This window comes from Drosophila serrata, unplaced genomic scaffold, assembly GCF_035046125.1.
Source record: "Drosophila serrata isolate PLE 108 unplaced genomic scaffold, ASM3504612v1 contig_240, whole genome shotgun sequence".
In the NCBI taxonomy this organism is placed as follows: Eukaryota; Metazoa; Arthropoda; class Insecta; order Diptera; family Drosophilidae; genus Drosophila; species Drosophila serrata.
In genome coordinates this window covers 10,498,956-10,517,743 of record NW_028257138.1, presented here as the reverse complement: position 1 = coordinate 10,517,743, position 18,788 = coordinate 10,498,956, and the positions used below count along the sequence as shown (strand labels likewise).

The window sequence follows — 18,788 nt, the reverse complement described above, 5'->3', positions numbered from 1 at the left end:
AGTGACTAACTTTGAACACTAATAAACAATGACTTGCAACTTTTGTAACACAACACATTTCAGAGACCTGGCCAGCAGCAGTCACTTCGTTCCGGGGATGTTAGAACTAGTTGGGAATCATATGCACAGATGTGCGAGATTTGTTTTGGATCTTATTTGAGCTATTTGAATGAAACGATGGAGTTATTCTTCTATATAATTTTACTAGTATATAAATCGGAGCTTGCCAAATCGGTGGATTATATATATATATATATATATTGCTAACATAGGAACAATCGGACGATTTATAGAACTATGATTCGTAATTAGCTATGACCAGTAATTAACTATGATCAGTAAGCTTCTATGAACATTAAGTAACTTGAGCAGTAAGTAACTCTGAATAGTAAGTATCTATGACCAGTAATTATCTTAGACCAGTAAGTATCTATGACCAGTAAGTACGTTAATCCGTAACTAACTTTGAACACTAATAAACAATGACTTGCAACTTTTGTAACACAACACATTTCAGAGACCTGGCCAGCAGCAGTCACTTCGTTCCGGGGATGTAAGAACTAGTTGGGAATCATATGCACAGATGTGCGAGATTTGTTTTGGATCTTATTTGAGCTATTTGAATGAAACTATGGAGTTATTATTCTATATAATTTTACTAGTATATAAATCGGAGCATGCCAAATCGGTGGACTATATATGTATATATATATATATATATATATATTGCTAACATAGGAACAATCGGACGATTTATAGAACTATGATTCGTAATTAGCTATGACCAGTAATTAACTATGATCAGTAAGTTTCTATGGAAATTAAGTAACTATGAGCATTAAGTAACTCTGAACAGTAAGTATCTATGATCAGTAATTATCTTTGATCAGTAAGTATACATATATGAGCAGTGATTAACTTTGAACACTAATAAACAATGACTTGCAACTTTTGTAACACAACACATTTCAGAGATCTGGCCAGCAGCAGTCACTTCGTTCCGGGGATGTAAGAACTAGTTGGGAATCATATGCACAGATGTGCGAGATTTGTTTTGGATCTTATTTGAGCTATTTGAATGAAACGATGGAGTTATTCTTCTATATAATTTTACTAGTATATAAATCGGAGCTTGCCAAATCGGTGGATTATATATATATATATATATTGCTAACATAGGAACAATCGGATGATTTATAGAACTATGATTCGTAATTAGCTATGACCAGTAATTAACTATGATCAGTAAGCTTCTATGAACATTAAGTAACTTGAGCAGTAAGTAACTCTGAATAGTAAGTATCTATGACCAGTAATTATCTTAGACCAGTAAGTATCTATGACCAGTAAGTACGTTAATCCGTAACTAACTTTGAACACTAATAAACAATGACTTGCAACTTTTGTAACACAACACATTTCAGAGACCTGGCCAGCAGCAGTCACTTCGTTCCGGGGATGTAAGAACTAGTTGGGAATCATATGCACAGATGTGCGAGATTTGTTTTGGATCTTATTTGAGCTATTTGAATGAAACTATGGAGTTATTATTCTATATAAATTTACTAGTATATAAATCGGAGCATGCCAAATCGGTGGACTATATATGTATATATATATATATATATATATATATATATGCTAACATAGGAACAATCGGACGATTTATAGAACTATGATTCGTAATTAGCTATGACCAGTAATTAACTATGATCAGTAAGTTTCTATGAACATTAAGTAACTATGAGCAGTAAGTAACTCTGAACAGTAAGTATCTATGATCAGTAATTATCTTTGATCAGTAAGTATACATATATGAGCAGTGACTAACTTTGAACACTAATAAACAATGACTTGCAACTTTTGTAACACAACACATTTCAGAGACCTGGCCAGCAGCAGTCACTTCGTTCCGGGGATGTTAGAACTAGTTGGGAATCATATGCACAGATGTGCGAGATTTGTTTTGGATCTTATTTGAGCTATTTGAATGAAACGATGGAGTTATTCTTCTATATAATTTTACTAGTATATAAATCGGAGCTTGCCAAATCGGTGGATTATATATATATATATATATATTGCTAACATAGGAACAATCGGACGATTTATAGAACTATGATTCGTAATTAGCTATGACCAGTAATTAACTATGATCAGTAAGCTTCTATGAACATTAAGTAACTTGAGCAGTAAGTAACTCTGAATAGTAAGTATCTATGACCAGTAATTATCTTAGACCAGTAAGTATCTATGACCAGTAAGTACGTTAATCCGTAACTAACTTTGAACACTAATAAACAATGACTTGCAACTTTTGTAACACAACACATTTCAGAGACCTGGCCAGCAGCAGTCACTTCGTTCCGGGGATGTAAGAACTAGTTGGGAATCATATGCACAGATGTGCGAGATTTGTTTTGGATCTTATTTGAGCTATTTGAATGAAACTATGGAGTTATTATTCTATATAAATTTACTAGTATATAAATCGGAGCATGCCAAATCGGTGGACTATATATGTATATATATATATATATATATATATATATTGCTAACATAGGAACAATCGGACGATTTATAGAACTATGATTCGTAATTAGCTATGACCAGTAATTAACTATGATCAGTAAGTTTCTATGGAAATTAAGTAACTATGAGCAGTAAGTAACTCTGAACAGTAAGTATCTATGATCAGTAATTATCTTTGATCAGTAAGTATACATATATGAGCAGTGACTAACTTTGAACACTAATAAACAATGACTTGCAACTTTTGTAACACAACACATTTCAGAGACCTGGCCAGCAGCAGTCACTTCGTTCCGGGGATGTAAGAACTAGTTGGTAATCATATGCACAGATGTGCGAGATTTGTTTTGGATCTTATTTGAGCTATTTGAATGAAACTATGGAGTTATTATTCTATATAAATTTACTAGTATATAAATCGGAGCATGCCAAATCGGTGGACTATATATGTATATATATATATATATATATATATTGCTAACATAGGAACAATCGGACGATTTATAGAACTATGATTCGTAATTAGCTATGACCAGTAATTAACTATGATGAGTAAGCTTCTATGAACATTAAGTAACTTTGAGCAGTAAGTAACTCTGAACAGTAAGTATCTATGACCAGTAATTATCTTTGATCAGTAAGTATACATATATGAGCAGTGACTAACTTTGAACACTAATAAACAATGACTTGCAACTTTTGTAACACAACACATTTCAGAGACCTGGCCAGCAGCAGTCACTTCGTTCCGGGGATGTTAGAACTAGTTGGGAATCATATGCACAGATGTGCGAGATTTGTTTTGGATCTTATTTGAGCTATTTGAATGAAACGATGGAGTTATTCTTCTATATAATTTTACTAGTATATAAATCGGAGCTTGCCAAATCGGTGGATTATATATATATATATATATATATTGCTAACATAGGAACAATCGGACGATTTATAGAACTATGATTCGTAATTAGCTATGACCAGTAATTAACTATGATCAGTAAGCTTCTATGAACATTAAGTAACTTGAGCAGTAAGTAACTCTGAATAGTAAGTATCTATGACCAGTAATTATCTTAGACCAGTAAGTATCTATGACCAGTAAGTACGTTAATCCGTAACTAACTTTGAACACTAATAAACAATGACTTGCAACTTTTGTAACACAACACATTTCAGAGACCTGGCCAGCAGCAGTCACTTCGTTCCGGGGATGTTAGAACTAGTTGGGAATCATATGCACAGATGTGCGAGATTTGTTTTGGATCTTATTTGAGCTATTTGAATGAAACTATGGAGTTATTCTTCTATATAATTTTACTAGTATATAAATCGGAGCTTGCCAAATCGGTGGATAAAATATATATATATATATATTGCTAACATAGGAACAATCGGACGATTTATAAAACTATGATTCGTAATTAGCTATGACCAGTAATTAACTATGATCAGTAAGTTTTTATGAATATTAAGTAACTATTAGCAGTAAGTAACTCTGAACAGTATCCTTGATCAGTAATTATCTTTGATCAGTAAGTATACATATATGAGCAGTGACTAACTTTGAACACTAATAAACAATGACTTGCAACTTTTGTAACACAACACATTTCAGAGATCTGGCCAGCAGCAGTCAGTTCGTTCCGGGGATGTTAGAACGAGTTGGGAATCATATGCACAGATGTGCGAGATTTGTTTTGGATCTAATTTAAGCTATTTCAATAAAACTATGGACTTATTTTTCTATATAATTTTACTAGTATATACATAAGTCGGATCACGGCAAATCGGTGGCCACATAACATATCTCATTACTTTTTTCTAAATTAAGATTATATTTCAATATTTTTCGATTCATTCATCATGGTTTGTCGGGTCGAAGATTTGTTAAGTAATTTCTATACAATTTAAACTTTTGAAACAAAATACGACAACTTTTACAACGAACTTTTAATGAACCATAAAAGCCTTTTATTTGCATACACCACCCACACTACATCACTTCCATTTCATATAACTTTAACACCTCTGATATTTCATCCGTTTATGAATATTCGTAAAGTCGACTAATTGGAGACGTAAACATTTGTGGGCCAAGAATCGTGCCCAATTAAATTTAGCTCCGACTCAGGGCAAATATAAAACTGAAAAAATGATGAGAAAAATCCAGATCATAATAAGAATGCAATAAATGGAGGAAATGTGCCTGAAAATTGGCCCAATCTACTGGGTTTCTTCGAATCTAGGAATTTACGCGTCCGCACAGGACCCATTCGAGTGGCGAGCGTGGCAAGCATTCGCAATTGCTTCTGCAATTGTCCTGTCCCCAGTTTATTTGCTTTGCCTTGGGGCGTGTTAATTTTCGGAGGGGATTCCCCGTTCTATCTGCTGATTAGCATGCGTGTGTGTGTGAGATGCTGAGCAAAAGTTTGAAGGGGGGGCGAAGCTTCTAGTAAACATTGGCTAAACAATTTAATTAATAAAAATATGCAAATTTAATTAGAGAGAGCACCCGGGGAGCCAGCGAGGTTGCTTGTTAAGAACCATTTTTGTTGGCCAAAAGTTTCCTAAGCCATTTTGCGGGCATTATGTAAACATTTCGAGACATAAGCCCTTTTTTATCCACGCTCAAGTGAATTTTTAAGGCCTTTTTTGTCTAAGTATTTTTTAATTGTTGCCCAGTTGAGGTAAACTTTCTATGGCGCTCCTTACATGAATTAATATTAATTGAGTATGCAAAGTTCCCGCATTTGAGTATTTTCACAAGGCCGAAAGATAAAAAGGAAACAGGAAAAGATATAAAGATGGGAAAAATGTGATAGCAAATCCGAAGACCCAAATCAACTGCCCTTTTCTTTCACTCATTTTGTCTCTTGTGATTCTCCGCTCTGCTTGGTATTTTCCTTTTGTAAATTTAAAGAAAACAAGGATTTCCCACAAATTGTCGCAGTCGAAGGAGCATTTCGTAAACAACCGTCGGGCAGAGCATTAAATTAAGTAGTGCTTTCGACGCCTTCCATTTCATTTGGAGCACCTGAGCGAGAGAATTGAATTTCCCCAGACCCCAGAATATGTATGTTTTGTCGTTGGCCCAAGAAAGTAGGCAACATAAAATGAACAAAGTGACGCAAAAAGGTGTTGCATAAAACAGTGGGCATAAATTGTTCAGAAGGCAAAAGGTCCTTGACAAAGGATGATTGAAATTGTAGGCAATAATTCCTCAGACATTTTGTCCATAAATAATATGTATAATGTAGGAATCGTTTTTAAATAAAGAAATTCAGGGGCTTTAAATTATTCTTTAAAGGAAGCGTTTTACAACTATTTTAATCATATCCATAATTATACCAATTTTTAAAAACTTAAGTGTAAAGTGTAAATATCACTTTTAAAATAAGCCACAAAAAACACATACAAAAAAATCATAACAAAATAATGCAAAAATAAATTATAATCCTCTTTCTTTACTGCTTTTTCTCGCAAAAAAACAAAAAAAAAACAGGAAACCATATTAAATAATTCTATAAATGGCATGCAAAAAATGCCCGGATTAATGGCATTTATCCTGCATGTACGGCTTAGCCTGGGAACACTGTGCCTGGCAATCTCTCACGTTTACTTCCTCCGCAGCTAAGCGGCTTTTGCGCTGCACCACATTTAAATACATTTTTAATTTTCATCATTTTCCAATTAGTGTAGTTTTTTATTCCTATAAACAGCAAGTACCACTTTATGACTAACTAAATGGACTTTAATTGCGCATTTATTAAACATGAAATACAAGATAGTCTTTGAGGCATTAAGGTCATGCTTCAATTACAATTCGATTGAATTCTGTTCAAGTTTGGATGCTCCCAGGCCAAGTCACTCGTTCGATTCACTGAACAATTTCGGGGCCAATCTGAGCTCACAACTGTTGTTATTAATGCAGGGAAATTAATTTCAATTGCCTGTGTTTTAAGTTCACAGAACTTTGCAATCAACAAGTTTAAGACAAACTTCGCGCTAAAGTTTTAGCAATTGAAGTGGCAACCCGCTATATATGGGAGTAGCAACATTAAACTATAGGGGCCGCCTTAATATGGGAGAGCAGAGAGTTAAGCTTAAAATGATTGCGATAATCCAAAAGGACTTACTCGATCCAGGCCAAAGGGCCATTAAGCCAAGGGGACAACTTCAATTTTGCAGCATAAAATAAAGATTCTGGCCGATACAAGAAGGAAAAAGGTCGCCAAGACCAAAAGGACAAAGGGGAAGCAACAAATGTCCTGTGCATAGAGCACACATCATCATCCGGGACCCGCCGCCACAATGGTCTTGGGTTCCATGTTGACTTTATGGCTTAGGCCAGGCTAAGAAGCAATTTCTGAAGGGGCCAGCTCAGGGCATTTACCGAATTATAAACATATGAAAATTTAAGCCATAAAAGCATAATTAAGTTGAGATGGAGTCAAAACGGTTCTCATAAGCTAGCCTAAAAATTCGCCACATTATAAGAAGCTCTTTTCAATGACTTAATTAAAAAATAGAAAATTCTTACGTAAAAGCTAAATCGGTTTAATAAGACGCATAGTTTTTGTAAACATATTTTTAAAGGTAGAAGGAAAAATTACTAATTAAGCAAGCCATGTCCATTTCGCTTTTAAATTTAAATAATATGTCAATTACAGTAAGCCGTTTTTTTAAAGTACGAACAGAATAATCAACAGTATATTTTGTATCTAATAAATACTTGCAAAAATCAGGGCTACATATTTTAAAATATAAAATAATTAAAAGCGAAAAGAAGTTCATTCAAATTTAACAAATAATACAAAAATTATAACAGATTTAATTAGATAAACAAATAATAAAAGTTGTAATTGTTAAGTTGTACATATGACAATGCAATCTTTGAATCAATATTTAGACATATATTTTTGTATGAAAATTTTTCGACATATCAAACTTTAAAAAACTCATAACTAAGCCAAAGAACAATTAATTTTTATTTGGAAAGTTTTTCTATGTTAGTTTTTATAAGCTTAACAAATCCCCGTACTCAAATAAGTTTTTTTTTTGACAATTTTTGACAATTTTAATGATAACCCATTATCTTTTTTGAAAAAAAATTTAAAACTTTTGAAAAATTCTATTTTTTTCCTCATAGGTAGATCTATGTTTAATTCATAGAAAATCACTCATATTCTTTTTTAAAATTACAAATTATTTGAATTTGTATCGCTGCTTTTTAAATATCTATCCCTATCTATCAATGTATCTTCGTACTTATCTAAGAATAATTTGGCTCTTTTGTTATTCCCAAGAAAAATTTTAAATACTTAAATTTTTACCAATAACTGGATAAACAATTATTTTCTTTCTTTAAATTTAACGTTCTTTAATTAAATTTGAACTATAAGTAGTAATTTATTTATATTTAATACAGATTTGAAATCTATTGAACGGGTGCCAATGTTATGACCAAAACTTCAGAAAGTCATTTTAATTGTATATTATTTTTAACTTTTAATATATTTTCCAATACTTTAGACACCATTTCAATTGATTTAAAATCCACAGCGAATAGTTTTCCGCTCACCTTTTCACAACAATTCACACAACACTCTCCCAAAAAAGACTTTTCCTTAGAGTCTCGTAAATATTTCACTGGAAAAAAGGCCAAGCACTGAGTTTAAAAAACGTTTCTTGAATATTTTTTAAATACCGATAACGATGCTCTGGTTCGACTGCTGCTGACTGAACGGCTTTGAGTTTGAAACGTAAGTGAAATCGGCAGCCAAGGAGACCGCGATTTATACGAGGCGAGGATACGAAAGATTTCAACGCGTTCAGGTGGGACCCGGACTCGGTACGGGACCCGACAGCGAATCCCGAAGTCCGGGACCACCGAAGACTGCCACTGCCACCTCTGCCTCCGCCTCCGCCTCCGCCCACAACGTAATCGACATCGACGGTTGGCGTATTTCAGTGAGGATTTTGCGCAGTCATGGGCGCTAGTGGGTGCTGGCCACCCAGTCGTATACGCAACACGTGGCAAAAGGGCATCGGCAACCAGTCGTATACGTATTATTTTGCTATCACTTTATTAATCATCTATTACGCACAATTATCGAACTGTTTATCGTGGCCACCGGCACCATCGATCATGCTATCAGCATCAGGACTAATCAGCATCTGATTATTTTCAATTAGTTTTGCCATCCCAGGCAGCTGTCAGACCCTAAATCCAATATAAATCCCCCCAATAAACTAGATTATTATTAATTCTACGTGGCATTATCGCATAAATGGCAATTACATATCTCTTTGCAATTTTTCCGAACCCGCATTGACTAATCATCGAGAGATTACCCAGTCACCAATTACTATATTTTGGGAATTTTTTCTCATACTCACAATTAGTCGCTTATCACCACGATAAATAGCATGATGATGCAATTATATAGCTGATATGCAAATTGGTATTGGAAATACAGGAACTATGCTTGGTTTGTCACACGTAATTGAGTGGGCAGATTTCCATATCAATTTATCTAGAATAAAGGGAAAAGAAACTATATTAATTGGTTAGTGATAAGTATTTCTAAAAACCTTACCCCTATAACTCTTTAATCCAAAACCTCGAGGTATATAAAAAATAAATATTCCCCATCATTGTTTGTCGTCAATTCAAGTATTATTTAACTCTCTTTTTCCGCAGACTGAAGTGAATTTGAGTTTAATAATGGAAATGGCAACGGAAGTGGGAATATCCAAATGCGTGTGTGGGGAATCCTTGCTGCTTATATCCGTATATACATACGTAAACAAAAAAAAGAACATGTTTATCTTCGCATATGTATGGATTTTATGGCAGGAACAGAAAACGCGGCTAATGATAATGTGGACTGATAAAAGCTTTACAATGTTTTTGTTCTTGTTGCCAGCGACGTGTCCAGCTTGGCTTTGGTTTTTGTTATATTTTTTGTTTCGGCCTGAAACGTGATTCTAATCTCTAGGGTCGCGACCTTGCCTACACAAAAAAAAAACAAATAGCCCATGGTCAGCGGAAGGATCTCAAGTTGGAATTGGACTAGACAGCCCTGGACACTTGGACATCCAGCTGTCAAAGTCACTCCAAGCCAATAGACTAATTAAGAGAAATTATGCAGGCAAAAAAAAAGAAACTTTCGGTCAACCCCAAACCTTTCGGTTGGTCCTCATACATACATAATTCGTCTGAGACATCAGCAAACATCAAAGAAATTGCATTTCGCTGTACTCCCACTGGAGGTTTGGTTCAGAATCGAGCTGATTTATGGGAAGGAACTATATACAAGAACTATACATACTATATGTAGAACGAGTGCATATAAATCTGTTCCTATGAAAATTGAAATGGACTTTGTTGTAAGTATAGCACGTAGCGGTGACATCCCGCTGAGCGTAGTCCGAGGCATAATGCATATTTGATTTTTATTACCACAAAAAGGATGCCAAGGAAGGGTTGGGTTGGCATCCACTTTGAGCTGCGATAACTCAGCAAGAATCCGAGCCATTTCCGCGGACAAACATTGCCAGCAATCTGGCTAAAGGGGATGCAACGACCATAAGGGTTTATGCCTGATTTGAGGATATGCAGATATATAGAAGTACGTACACATGTAAATAAATATGAATATTCATGGGCATTATTTTTATGCTATCGGACAATGAATTGATACTACTATAATTATTTGCATACAAGCTGCGATTTTTATCGGCGATTGAACAAATGAAATGAATAAAATTTTAATTACGAACTTTGGGTTAAAGAATCCCATAAATGTATATGTATGTATTAATAAACGAACAAATATTAGAAATTTATGTTGCGTACTTAAAACATTTCTTTATTACTTAAAACTGTTTGTAAAAATTGCAAACGGAATTGAACGAAAGGTTTGCATATTTGTTGTTTAGATATATAAAACTACGACTAATCGAGAGGAATAAGGTAATGCAAAATTACTCATCATCTTCATCATCGTCGTCATCATCATCATCATCCTCCTCATCCTCGTCGTCGTCGTCGTCCTCTTCGTCTTCATCGTCATCCTCTTCATCAATATCGTCGTCATCGGTATCATCTCCATCCTCACCGCTTTCGTCTTCACCCGCCGCCTCCTCAGCATCCTCTTCATCGGATTCCCCTTCCTCGGCCTTAGCGGCCTCGCTGTTTGATTCCTTGCGCGCCTTTTTCGTGGGCACAGCGGTGTCCTCGCCATCGTTATCCTTTGGAGCAGCATCAGCTGCTACTAAAGCTGCCTTCTCTTTTTTCAATTCGGCCTTGCGCTTCACCTGATCTGCGGTAAGCTTCACGAACTCGGCATCCTTGGTCATGGCGAACCGGGAGAGTACCTCGTTGGCCTGCTTCTTCAACTTGAGCATGCGCTGCTCCCGTGGTCCCACCACATAGGGTGTATCTGCTGGCGGAGCACACATGCTGACGTACAATGGCAGCGCCGAAGTTCCCACAATGTCGATCTTAAGGTACAGCGACCTAATGTTGGCTAGTCCGCCGGGAAAGTGCTTCTGCAGTTGCTTGCTTACCTGCAGAATATTCTCCGCAAGTTGTTCGGCGCTGTGCTGATGATTACCGACTGGAATGGCCGTCAGATCGCCCTTTGCCAGCTGCCGGTAAGCGGTTCGTTTAAGGGCGCGGGTTACCTCCTCTGCTAGCTGGTCAGCTTCAACGCTCAGGCGCACGGCGTGAAGTACATTCCGCGGCTTTTGGGTAAACTAGAAAGATGGAGAGCTGTCAGTACGAGCCGAAGATTAGGATGCAAGTGGTTTATAGACCTGCAGGGCAGTGTATATATACCACTCGCCGAGGATTATTTATGAGCTCAATAGCGAGTTCTTAGAATACAGGGAATTACCATAAAGTACAGGCAGATATCTTACCTTGCCCAGAAAGGCAGTAGCCTGTCCGGAGAGGCGACCATCACAGAGCAGGTAGTCGTAACTGTTCAGGAACTTACGCTTCGCCTCAAAGGTGCCCATCTCGTTGCGCAGCTGGTTGAATGGCACGATGGTTAGGCGCTGCTCCACGCCCGCCTCACGGAACAGATCCTCGTAGTGCTGCTTGGTTGGCTCAAAGTCAAACTTGGCACCTCGCTGCAAGTCCGGCACAATGATGGCCACATCGTCATCGCTGCTAACCAGCGAATGCTTCAATGACAGCTTGGCCACGCGCTTGGGGCAGCTGGCGATCTTGTAGCTGGCCACCTGCAGCATGTAGCGGTAGTCGGTGAAGATCGAGGTAGCCTTCTTCTTGGCTACTTCGCCCTCCACAAGTGTCTTCAGTGCCTCGCTGATTTTGGTTACATTGGCCTCGCTAACGATCTCCTTGTACCTGTCCTCGTCGAAGGACTTCAATTCGAAGGTCAGCTCGACAGGCTTCTTGGTCTTAACAGGCTCCTTGCGAACGGGCTTACCCTTGGCCGCTGTGTTCTTCTTGCTAATGCTTCTCTTTCCTTTGGGCGCCTTGGCTGGCTTGGATATCTTCTGCACTGACTTTGCCTTCTTTTGGAGCGAAGCAGTTGGCTTGGCGGGCTGCTGGGACTTTTTGGGTTCCTCAGCAGCTGGTTTTTGGGATTTTTTTGCGGCAGGAGCAACTGCAGCTGGCTTCTTAGCTGGAGCGGATGGCTTCTTGGCTGGAGCCGCTGGCTTCTTGGTCGCAGGAGGAGCAACTGCAGCTGACTTCTTCGCTGGAGCTGCGGCAGCATCTGACTTCTTGGCTGCGGGAGGAGCAGCTGATTTCTTAGCTGGAGTGGCCACTGCTGCTGGCTTTTTAGCTGCGGGAGGAGCAACTGCAACTGATTTCTTAGCTGGAGCCGACTTCTTTGCTGGAGGAGCCTCGGTTTCAACGACCTTTTTGGCCGACTTTTCTTTTTTATCAGCAACAGGAGCCGCCTCCTTGGACTTGCCTTGTTTTTTAGGCACCACTGGCGACTCTGGAGGAGCCAGGATCAGTGCCCTCTTGACAGCCTCTGTCTTTGCGGGAGCAGCTGCCTTTACTTTGGACTTCTTGACTGCCGCAGGAGCAGGAGAAGGTGACTGAGCCGGGGCCAGAATCATTGGCCTCTTGGCCGCCTTAGTTTGCTGCTTCTTCTCTGCATCTGGTTTCACCGCTGGCTTTTTCTGCTCCTTGGCCTTCGCCTCGACTGGCTTGGGGCTAGCATTCTTCAGCTTTTTCGCGTTGGCGGCGACCGCGACGACAGCTTCTTCGGGCAGTTTCTTGGCCTTCTCCTGCTTGCCCTTCTTCTTGGTCACGCCCTCGATGCTGCTGCTCTTGGTGAGCGACTTTGGCTGTGGTTTCTGCACTTTAACCATCTTAAATTGGGCAACTGTTTGTTTTCTTTCGGGGGTTAAATTATATTTTAAATGCAACACACGCCGTAGTAAACTATACACGTGCGAAGTTCATAAATGTACTAAAAAATACCGCAAGAGCCGGCACAAAAATTCTGGCGGCAATTAGCGTATTTTAACTAATCCGTGGTGGGAAACTTTGCTAAATAAGCCGTTGGAATCGAAGATCAGAATTATTATAATTAATTAATTATACGTTATTCTTTTACCTTCTATTAATTAATTTTATCATTTGGGGCAGATAATTTTTTTTTAGTTCTAGCAATGAAACCTAAAAGCTATCTTTAACCTTTAACATTTTCTTAGATTAGGTTTATATGGAAAATTACTAGAACCGCTCAATCAAATATATATTAAATAGTATACATTTTAATCTACTTTAAATTATTAATTATTATAAGAAATTTTATTTTTTTATTTGAAAATAATTAAAAAGTTAAAAGTGATTTCATATTTAAATCCTTGCTCAAAATACAACAGAACTCTATTTCGGATCCGGGATTTGTATTTCTATTTAAAATAAAATAAAGAGAAATATTTAATTATATAAACAAAATACAATAATTATTATCTATTCCATTTCTTCTTATATTTGTATAACCAACTCAAAATCGCCAAAAGCCTTAATATTTACATATTTGCTCACATTCGTGCGGCTTACTTACAACTTCCTTTTATTTCGCTTCTATTTAAATAGCAAACAGTTTATTTTAAGTAAAATAATTCTAAAAATAGTCACATCTTGCACATTACACGTGTGCCTAATCGCCCCGCCATGCCACCGCCGAAAGTCCTTGACTCAGACTCACACAATCCGCCCACACACAAAACACACACGCAGGACACTCGCACACGGAATCCTCGAAATGCCGGCGCATGCCAGCTCCCATGGTGCACCAAATTGGAGCCATCAGAGCTCTCCTTTAACCAGAAATCCTTCGTGGGCGTGTGTGTGCCTGTGACCGTTTTCAAGAACGTGACTGGCGAGGCGAAAACTTGGCTAGGCAAAAGGCAATTAACAGAGGGAGAAGGAATCTTAATTTGTACAATTAAAGCTTGAGCTTCTTGGCATTCGCCTTTGACGGATCCTTCTTGGGTCGCTTATTGCTAGCAGTTGCCGCTGTTGTGTCTTGCAGCTTGTTGAAGAACGCCTTGGACGACTTCAAAGCACCCTGGTCGTTACTGCTCGTGTTGATCTGCAAAAGATATTGTATTGTATAAAATTAAGCCTAAAATTCTCTTATTTTCTATTTTTCTATTAAAACTTACCTTTTCAACATTTCGACTCTTGGTGATGCTCTTCAGCAGCTTGGCATCCGCTTCCCTCTTCGTTGGCGCCTTGCCCTCCTTGGCGCGCTGCAGATCACGTTTCTCCAAGGCCGAATTTATGGCTCGCTGCTTCTGTTTCTTCTTGCGCCGTTCGCGGTTCTTGTCCGTTCGGTCGCGTTCAGCCTTGCCCAAAGGCGCATGCTTCGGACCGCGGAACACTTCCTCGGGTGCCAGCAGCTTGGCATCGCTCACTGCCACCGGTGCCACCTCTTCCATGTGCACTGCCGGCGTATTGGTCACTATCCTGGCCTCTGGCGCCACCGGCTTCGGTGTGAAATGAAAGTTGGAAAGGGCGTCTAGCTTGAGGAAGAGCGAACGCATGGCTCGCTTGATTTCTTGGTGTTCTTTTGGCTCCGGACCGGATTTATCGTCCGCATCACGGTTGGGATCAAGCTTATCCAGCTCGCGCTGATACTGCGCCTCATAGATCTGGGACAGAGATTGTTTGGACTTCTCCTGGTCTAGAACAAGCTGCTTGCGGTACTCCTGTGGCGTGTTTACTGGACGCACTGTGCGCTCCACATCGTCCCAGGCCTTGTCACGTATCCGCTGCTTAATAATGTCCTCGATTGAGCGATTATCCTCCTCTGTAATTGGCGCTGTAGGTCTGGTTGTTGAGTCAAAGTCAAGGATTTCCTCGAGCAGCGAGTTCTGCGGGCGATTTGCCGCTTTTACCTCTCCCTTTAGCTGCCAGGGCTTCTCGCCCAGGACGACGTCCTCGTAATCACGAATGCGTTGGAACAAGCGGGCCTCTCTTAGCTCATTTGAGGATTTGGAGGGCGGTTCGGCCGGCGTTTGATCTTCCTCTTCGTCATGTTCTTCCTTCTCAGAGTCAGAACCTGATTCGCTGTCGCTAGCTGGTTCGATGCCACTCTTGGCCACAAACTCTGATTCATCTATTTCACTGGCCACTTCCTCTTGATCCTCGCCTTGTTTGCCCTCCGCCAGATCAAGCTCTGCATTGTCCCCATCTTCGTCTTCATCCTCGTCCTGTTCATCTTCACTTTCGTTTTCGTTAAAGAAATCCTTCTGCTTGCCTTTGCCTTGGTCTTTGGCCTGCTGCTCGAGTTCCTCGTCCATATCAAAGAACTCCGCATAGTTGACATTTCCATCATCGCTGTCGTCAAGACCGAAATTCTCCGAAAAGTGATCGATGGTATCATCCATTTGATTCCCTCTCCGCTTGCTGTCCAGTCGGCGCATTTCTTTGGCATCCTCCTGCTCCAGAAATTCATTCATTTCCTCCAACTTGAAAAAGGTGTCGTCCACTATAGAGCTACGCCCCCGCTTGCCGTGTTTTCGTTTGGGTGCAATGGCTTTCTGTTTCGATGGCTTCTCATTTGCATCATCGCTGAGATCCGATTCGTCCTCTTGTTCCTCTTCAGCAAAATCTTCTTCCTCCAGCTCCCCCTCCTGCTCTTCTTCTTCGCCATCATCCAGTTCGATGCCCAAATGCTGTTCCCGCATAGCCGTCAACCGGGCTGTGCTCTCCAGCAGCTGCTCCAACACCAACTCGTTGCGTATCTCAAGCTGCTGCCAAATCTGCTCTTCATCCATGTGCTCCAGAACCAGCTCCGGCAGTATGTCCTTCTTGTTCGCCACATCGCCACTGATACTCACGCTGTAAGTTTGCTGGATGAGTTGCTCAATGGCGTCTATCTGGTCTGGTTGTGGCCTGCAATAAAAGTTGTTTAGAAAAGTAAAACACGTGCGCGGCGGGTTGGCAAACAAACTTGAGGAAACGCTCTGGATTGCTGGTCAGCTGCTCGAAATTGTCTTCAATTTCCTTAAAGACATTCGCCTTTTTGGATTTTTTCTTGCTTCCAATCATGTTCACAACGTTATCGTGTTTTTAATTAAAAATTAAGTGAAACAATTCAGCGAAGCAAACAAGAAGAGCGGTGAGGGATGACACTCTCAGCATGTGTTGCGCTGCGTAGAGATGGGAACAAACCCGATTTTTCGATAGAATTTAAATGTTCGTGTATTAGGGATATAAGCTTGGAAAAAATGTCTGTTAAATGGTATTATTAGGTAATTCAATAATTGCAAATGGAAGAAATTTAAAAAAATATATATAAATAAAAAACAAATAGCACCAACATCCAGCACGAATTATCGACAGCCTATCGATAGCGGCTTCCATCACTAGGAACAGCTGTAGCGGCTTCGTTGCAATTTCCAGGCGGTGTCCGTAGTTTCTCGCATAGACTATGCCAGGCGGCTCCAATTAGAACATGGATGCAAAATTCTTCAAACTGCTCCTCCTGGGCGGCGTGGTGCGCTTCTATTTCAGTCGCACGCCGTTGGCTGCCATGATTGGCAACCGAGTGGAGTTCGCGACGCCTTTGAATTCACACAAGCGCAGTGAGTAAACAAACGTACGGCTAATGGCAATAGGTGTACATGTGTGTTGTACTCTTCCAGTGCAAGAAGGCATCTTCCTGCTGCAGAGCGGCATTGATCCGTACCAAGGCGATCTGGTCCACGAGACGCCACTGATCCTCAGCGCTCTCTCTGGCTTATTCCAAAAGTACCCGCATTTTTTGCCAGCATTCTACATCATCTTGGACGTCTTTACTGCCGCCCTTCTCTATCTAATGAGTCGTCGCTTTGTCCGGCAAAAGCAGGAACAGCAGACCACGGAACAAAAGCATTATGCGAAGGACACTGTGGAGCTGCAGTTCAGCGAATTGGACAAATACGACATTCCCGAACTGGTGATCGTGGCGTATCTCTTCAATCCTCTGACTGTGATGAACTGTATTGGCATGACTTCCACGGTGATCAGTAATTTGTTCCTGGCCTCATTTCTGTACTGCCTGGTGAAAGGTCTGCTGCTTCCCTGCCTTTTGGTTCTGGCCTTTGAAACCGTCCGCAGTTTCTACCCCATCGTGCTGATAGCTCCACTGCTCCTGGTCTTTTCACGAAAATCCATCCGGAGGGGTCTAGTCATAACGCTGCTCTTTATCGCCAGCTGTGTGGGTGTGGCTTTTGCCAACTTCTTTGTGCTGAATAGCTGGAACTTCTTGGACGGCACATTGGGATTCATGTGAGTAAATCAATCTGTTTTGAATGTTATCAGATAATTACAACGTTCCCATTTTCTTTAATTCACAGATTTTATTTCCGAGACTTGCAGCCCAATATCGGATTGTTCTGGTATTTCTTCACAGAAATGTTCGAGCACTTCCGAACCATGTTCCTGATCACATTCCAACTGAATGCCACGGTATTGTACCTGTTGCCTCTCAGCATTAAGTTGCGCAAGGAGCCACTCCTATTGGCCACCGTCTTGGTGGCTCTCATGGCCGTGTTTCGAGCATATCCCAGCTTGGGCGATGTTGGTTTCTATTTGGCTTTGCTGCCGCTGTGGAAGCGTTGCTGGAAATGTGAGTTTTCGATTGTTACACTCTTGAAAGTTACTAATTTATAATTTATTTTAGTTATGGCGCATGGCTTTGTGGTCTTCACATTCTTCCTGGTTACTCTGTCAATGATGGGAGCTTTGTGGCATTTATGGATCTACGCTGGCTCTGCAAATGCAAACTTTTATTTTGGAGCCACTCTTGCCTTTTCAACTGGCCAGATATTCCTCATCACGGATCTACTCTTCGCACACGTTAAACGGGAGTTCTGTCTCTTCAAGGGCCAAAAAATTTGGATTGACGGCGTTGAGGCGAGAATAGTCTTGAAATAAGCCTTTCGCGAACAATATCAGCTCATTGTGTGGATGCTAGAACCTTGTACAGATGCAAAAGCTGCTCCGCTGATACATTTTTTTAAGAAGCAGGCGGAGGAGCAGCAGGGCATACTCTTAACATAAGTAAACTTTAAACGATATCAAATTAAAACAAAAACTTTATTTGATTCTAATGGATTGGCGATTTACTGATGTGAATAACCTGTCTTGGTCTTGCGGTTCAGGAACCTGTACAGGTAGAGGATACGCTTCTCCATTTCCCTCCATTTGGTCGGTCTAGCTATAGGGTACTTGGACTTCTCCAGCAGACGGCGCTTGCGCAGCAGCACCTGGTATTCGTTGCCGGAGACTCCACGCAGCCATGATGGCAGTGAGTAAAGCACCTTCACTGGATGCAGGCGGTCATTGCCCAGTATGTCGATGTAGTCATTCTGGCCGAAAAGAGCACGCTTCTGCGACCAGGCATTCTTTGGGCGGTACACGGGCATAGGCAGCTTTTGGCCATTGTCCACATGCGGCAGCAGGCCGCTCTTGAAGATCTTGTCCTTGTATCCATAGCGGCGCACAGTGGGACCGCGTGCTCGTCGCTCGGCATGGGACAAGTGTCGCACGGTGGTGGAAGTCGAGGCAACCGGCGCCAGTGTCTTGCCACCCAGGGTCAAGAGCGAGGCTCTGCCCAGTTTCTGGATCGCACTACTCAGCCAGGACATGGTTTTTCTTAATTCTATGATTAGATAATTGTAAACACAGTCCAGATGCCGGAATTGATGGCAAAAGAAAACAGGCACCAGAGAAACAGCTGACTAAAGTAATCGATATATCGAGA

At 40.3% G+C, this 18,788-nt stretch overlaps 5 protein-coding genes across 6 annotated transcripts in view; 1 reads left to right on the top strand and 4 right to left on the bottom strand.

Annotated features, from left to right (window-relative positions):
- The window catches only part of Dh31 (diuretic hormone class 2), a 28,973-nt gene extending 18,434 nt beyond the window's left edge, over nt 1–10,539 (bottom strand). The window contains exons 1-2 of one of the 2 annotated variants that reach the window (XM_020952223.2): nt 8,240–8,346; nt 8,114–8,181 (exon numbers count right to left, since the gene is read on the bottom strand). The gene's annotated coding sequence lies outside the window, so the exon portion shown is untranslated. Of the gene's footprint in view, nt 1–8,113; nt 8,182–8,239; nt 8,347–8,931 lie in introns of those variants that run through there. The other variant, XM_086831398.1, reaches the window with a different exon arrangement.
- Nucleotides 10,380–12,994, bottom strand: LOC110178062 (ribosomal L1 domain-containing protein CG13096). Its single transcript, XM_020945069.2, has 2 exons — nt 11,461–12,994; nt 10,380–11,295 (listed from the first exon to the last, which is right to left on the bottom strand). Exons 1-2 carry the CDS (start codon nt 12,889–12,891, stop codon nt 10,522–10,524), a joined length of 2,205 nt encoding a protein of 734 aa, XP_020800728.2. The 5' UTR covers nt 12,892–12,994; the 3' UTR covers nt 10,380–10,521.
- A 565-nt stretch (nt 12,995–13,559) lies between these two features.
- LOC110183872 (U3 small nucleolar ribonucleoprotein MPP10) lies at nt 13,560–16,355 on the bottom strand. The gene is made up of 3 exons (XM_020952225.2): nt 15,993–16,355; nt 14,200–15,934; nt 13,560–14,126 (listed from the first exon to the last, which is right to left on the bottom strand). The coding sequence occupies exons 1-3, from the start codon at nt 16,088–16,090 to the stop codon at nt 13,980–13,982; spliced, it is 1,980 nt and encodes a 659-aa protein (XP_020807884.2). The 5' UTR covers nt 16,091–16,355; the 3' UTR covers nt 13,560–13,979.
- A 48-nt stretch (nt 16,356–16,403) lies between these two features.
- On the top strand, nt 16,404–18,135 carry PIG-U (phosphatidylinositol glycan anchor biosynthesis class U). The gene is made up of 4 exons (XM_020952215.2): nt 16,404–16,626; nt 16,687–17,311; nt 17,380–17,651; nt 17,706–18,135. Exons 1-4 carry the CDS (start codon nt 16,497–16,499, stop codon nt 17,957–17,959), a joined length of 1,281 nt encoding a protein of 426 aa, XP_020807874.1. The 5' UTR covers nt 16,404–16,496; the 3' UTR covers nt 17,960–18,135.
- mRpL51 (mitochondrial ribosomal protein L51) lies at nt 18,103–18,672 on the bottom strand. Its single transcript, XM_020952216.2, has one exon. It carries the CDS (start codon nt 18,670–18,672, stop codon nt 18,148–18,150), a length of 525 nt encoding a protein of 174 aa, XP_020807875.2. The 3' UTR covers nt 18,103–18,147.
- Nucleotides 18,673–18,788: the final 116 nt, after the last annotated feature.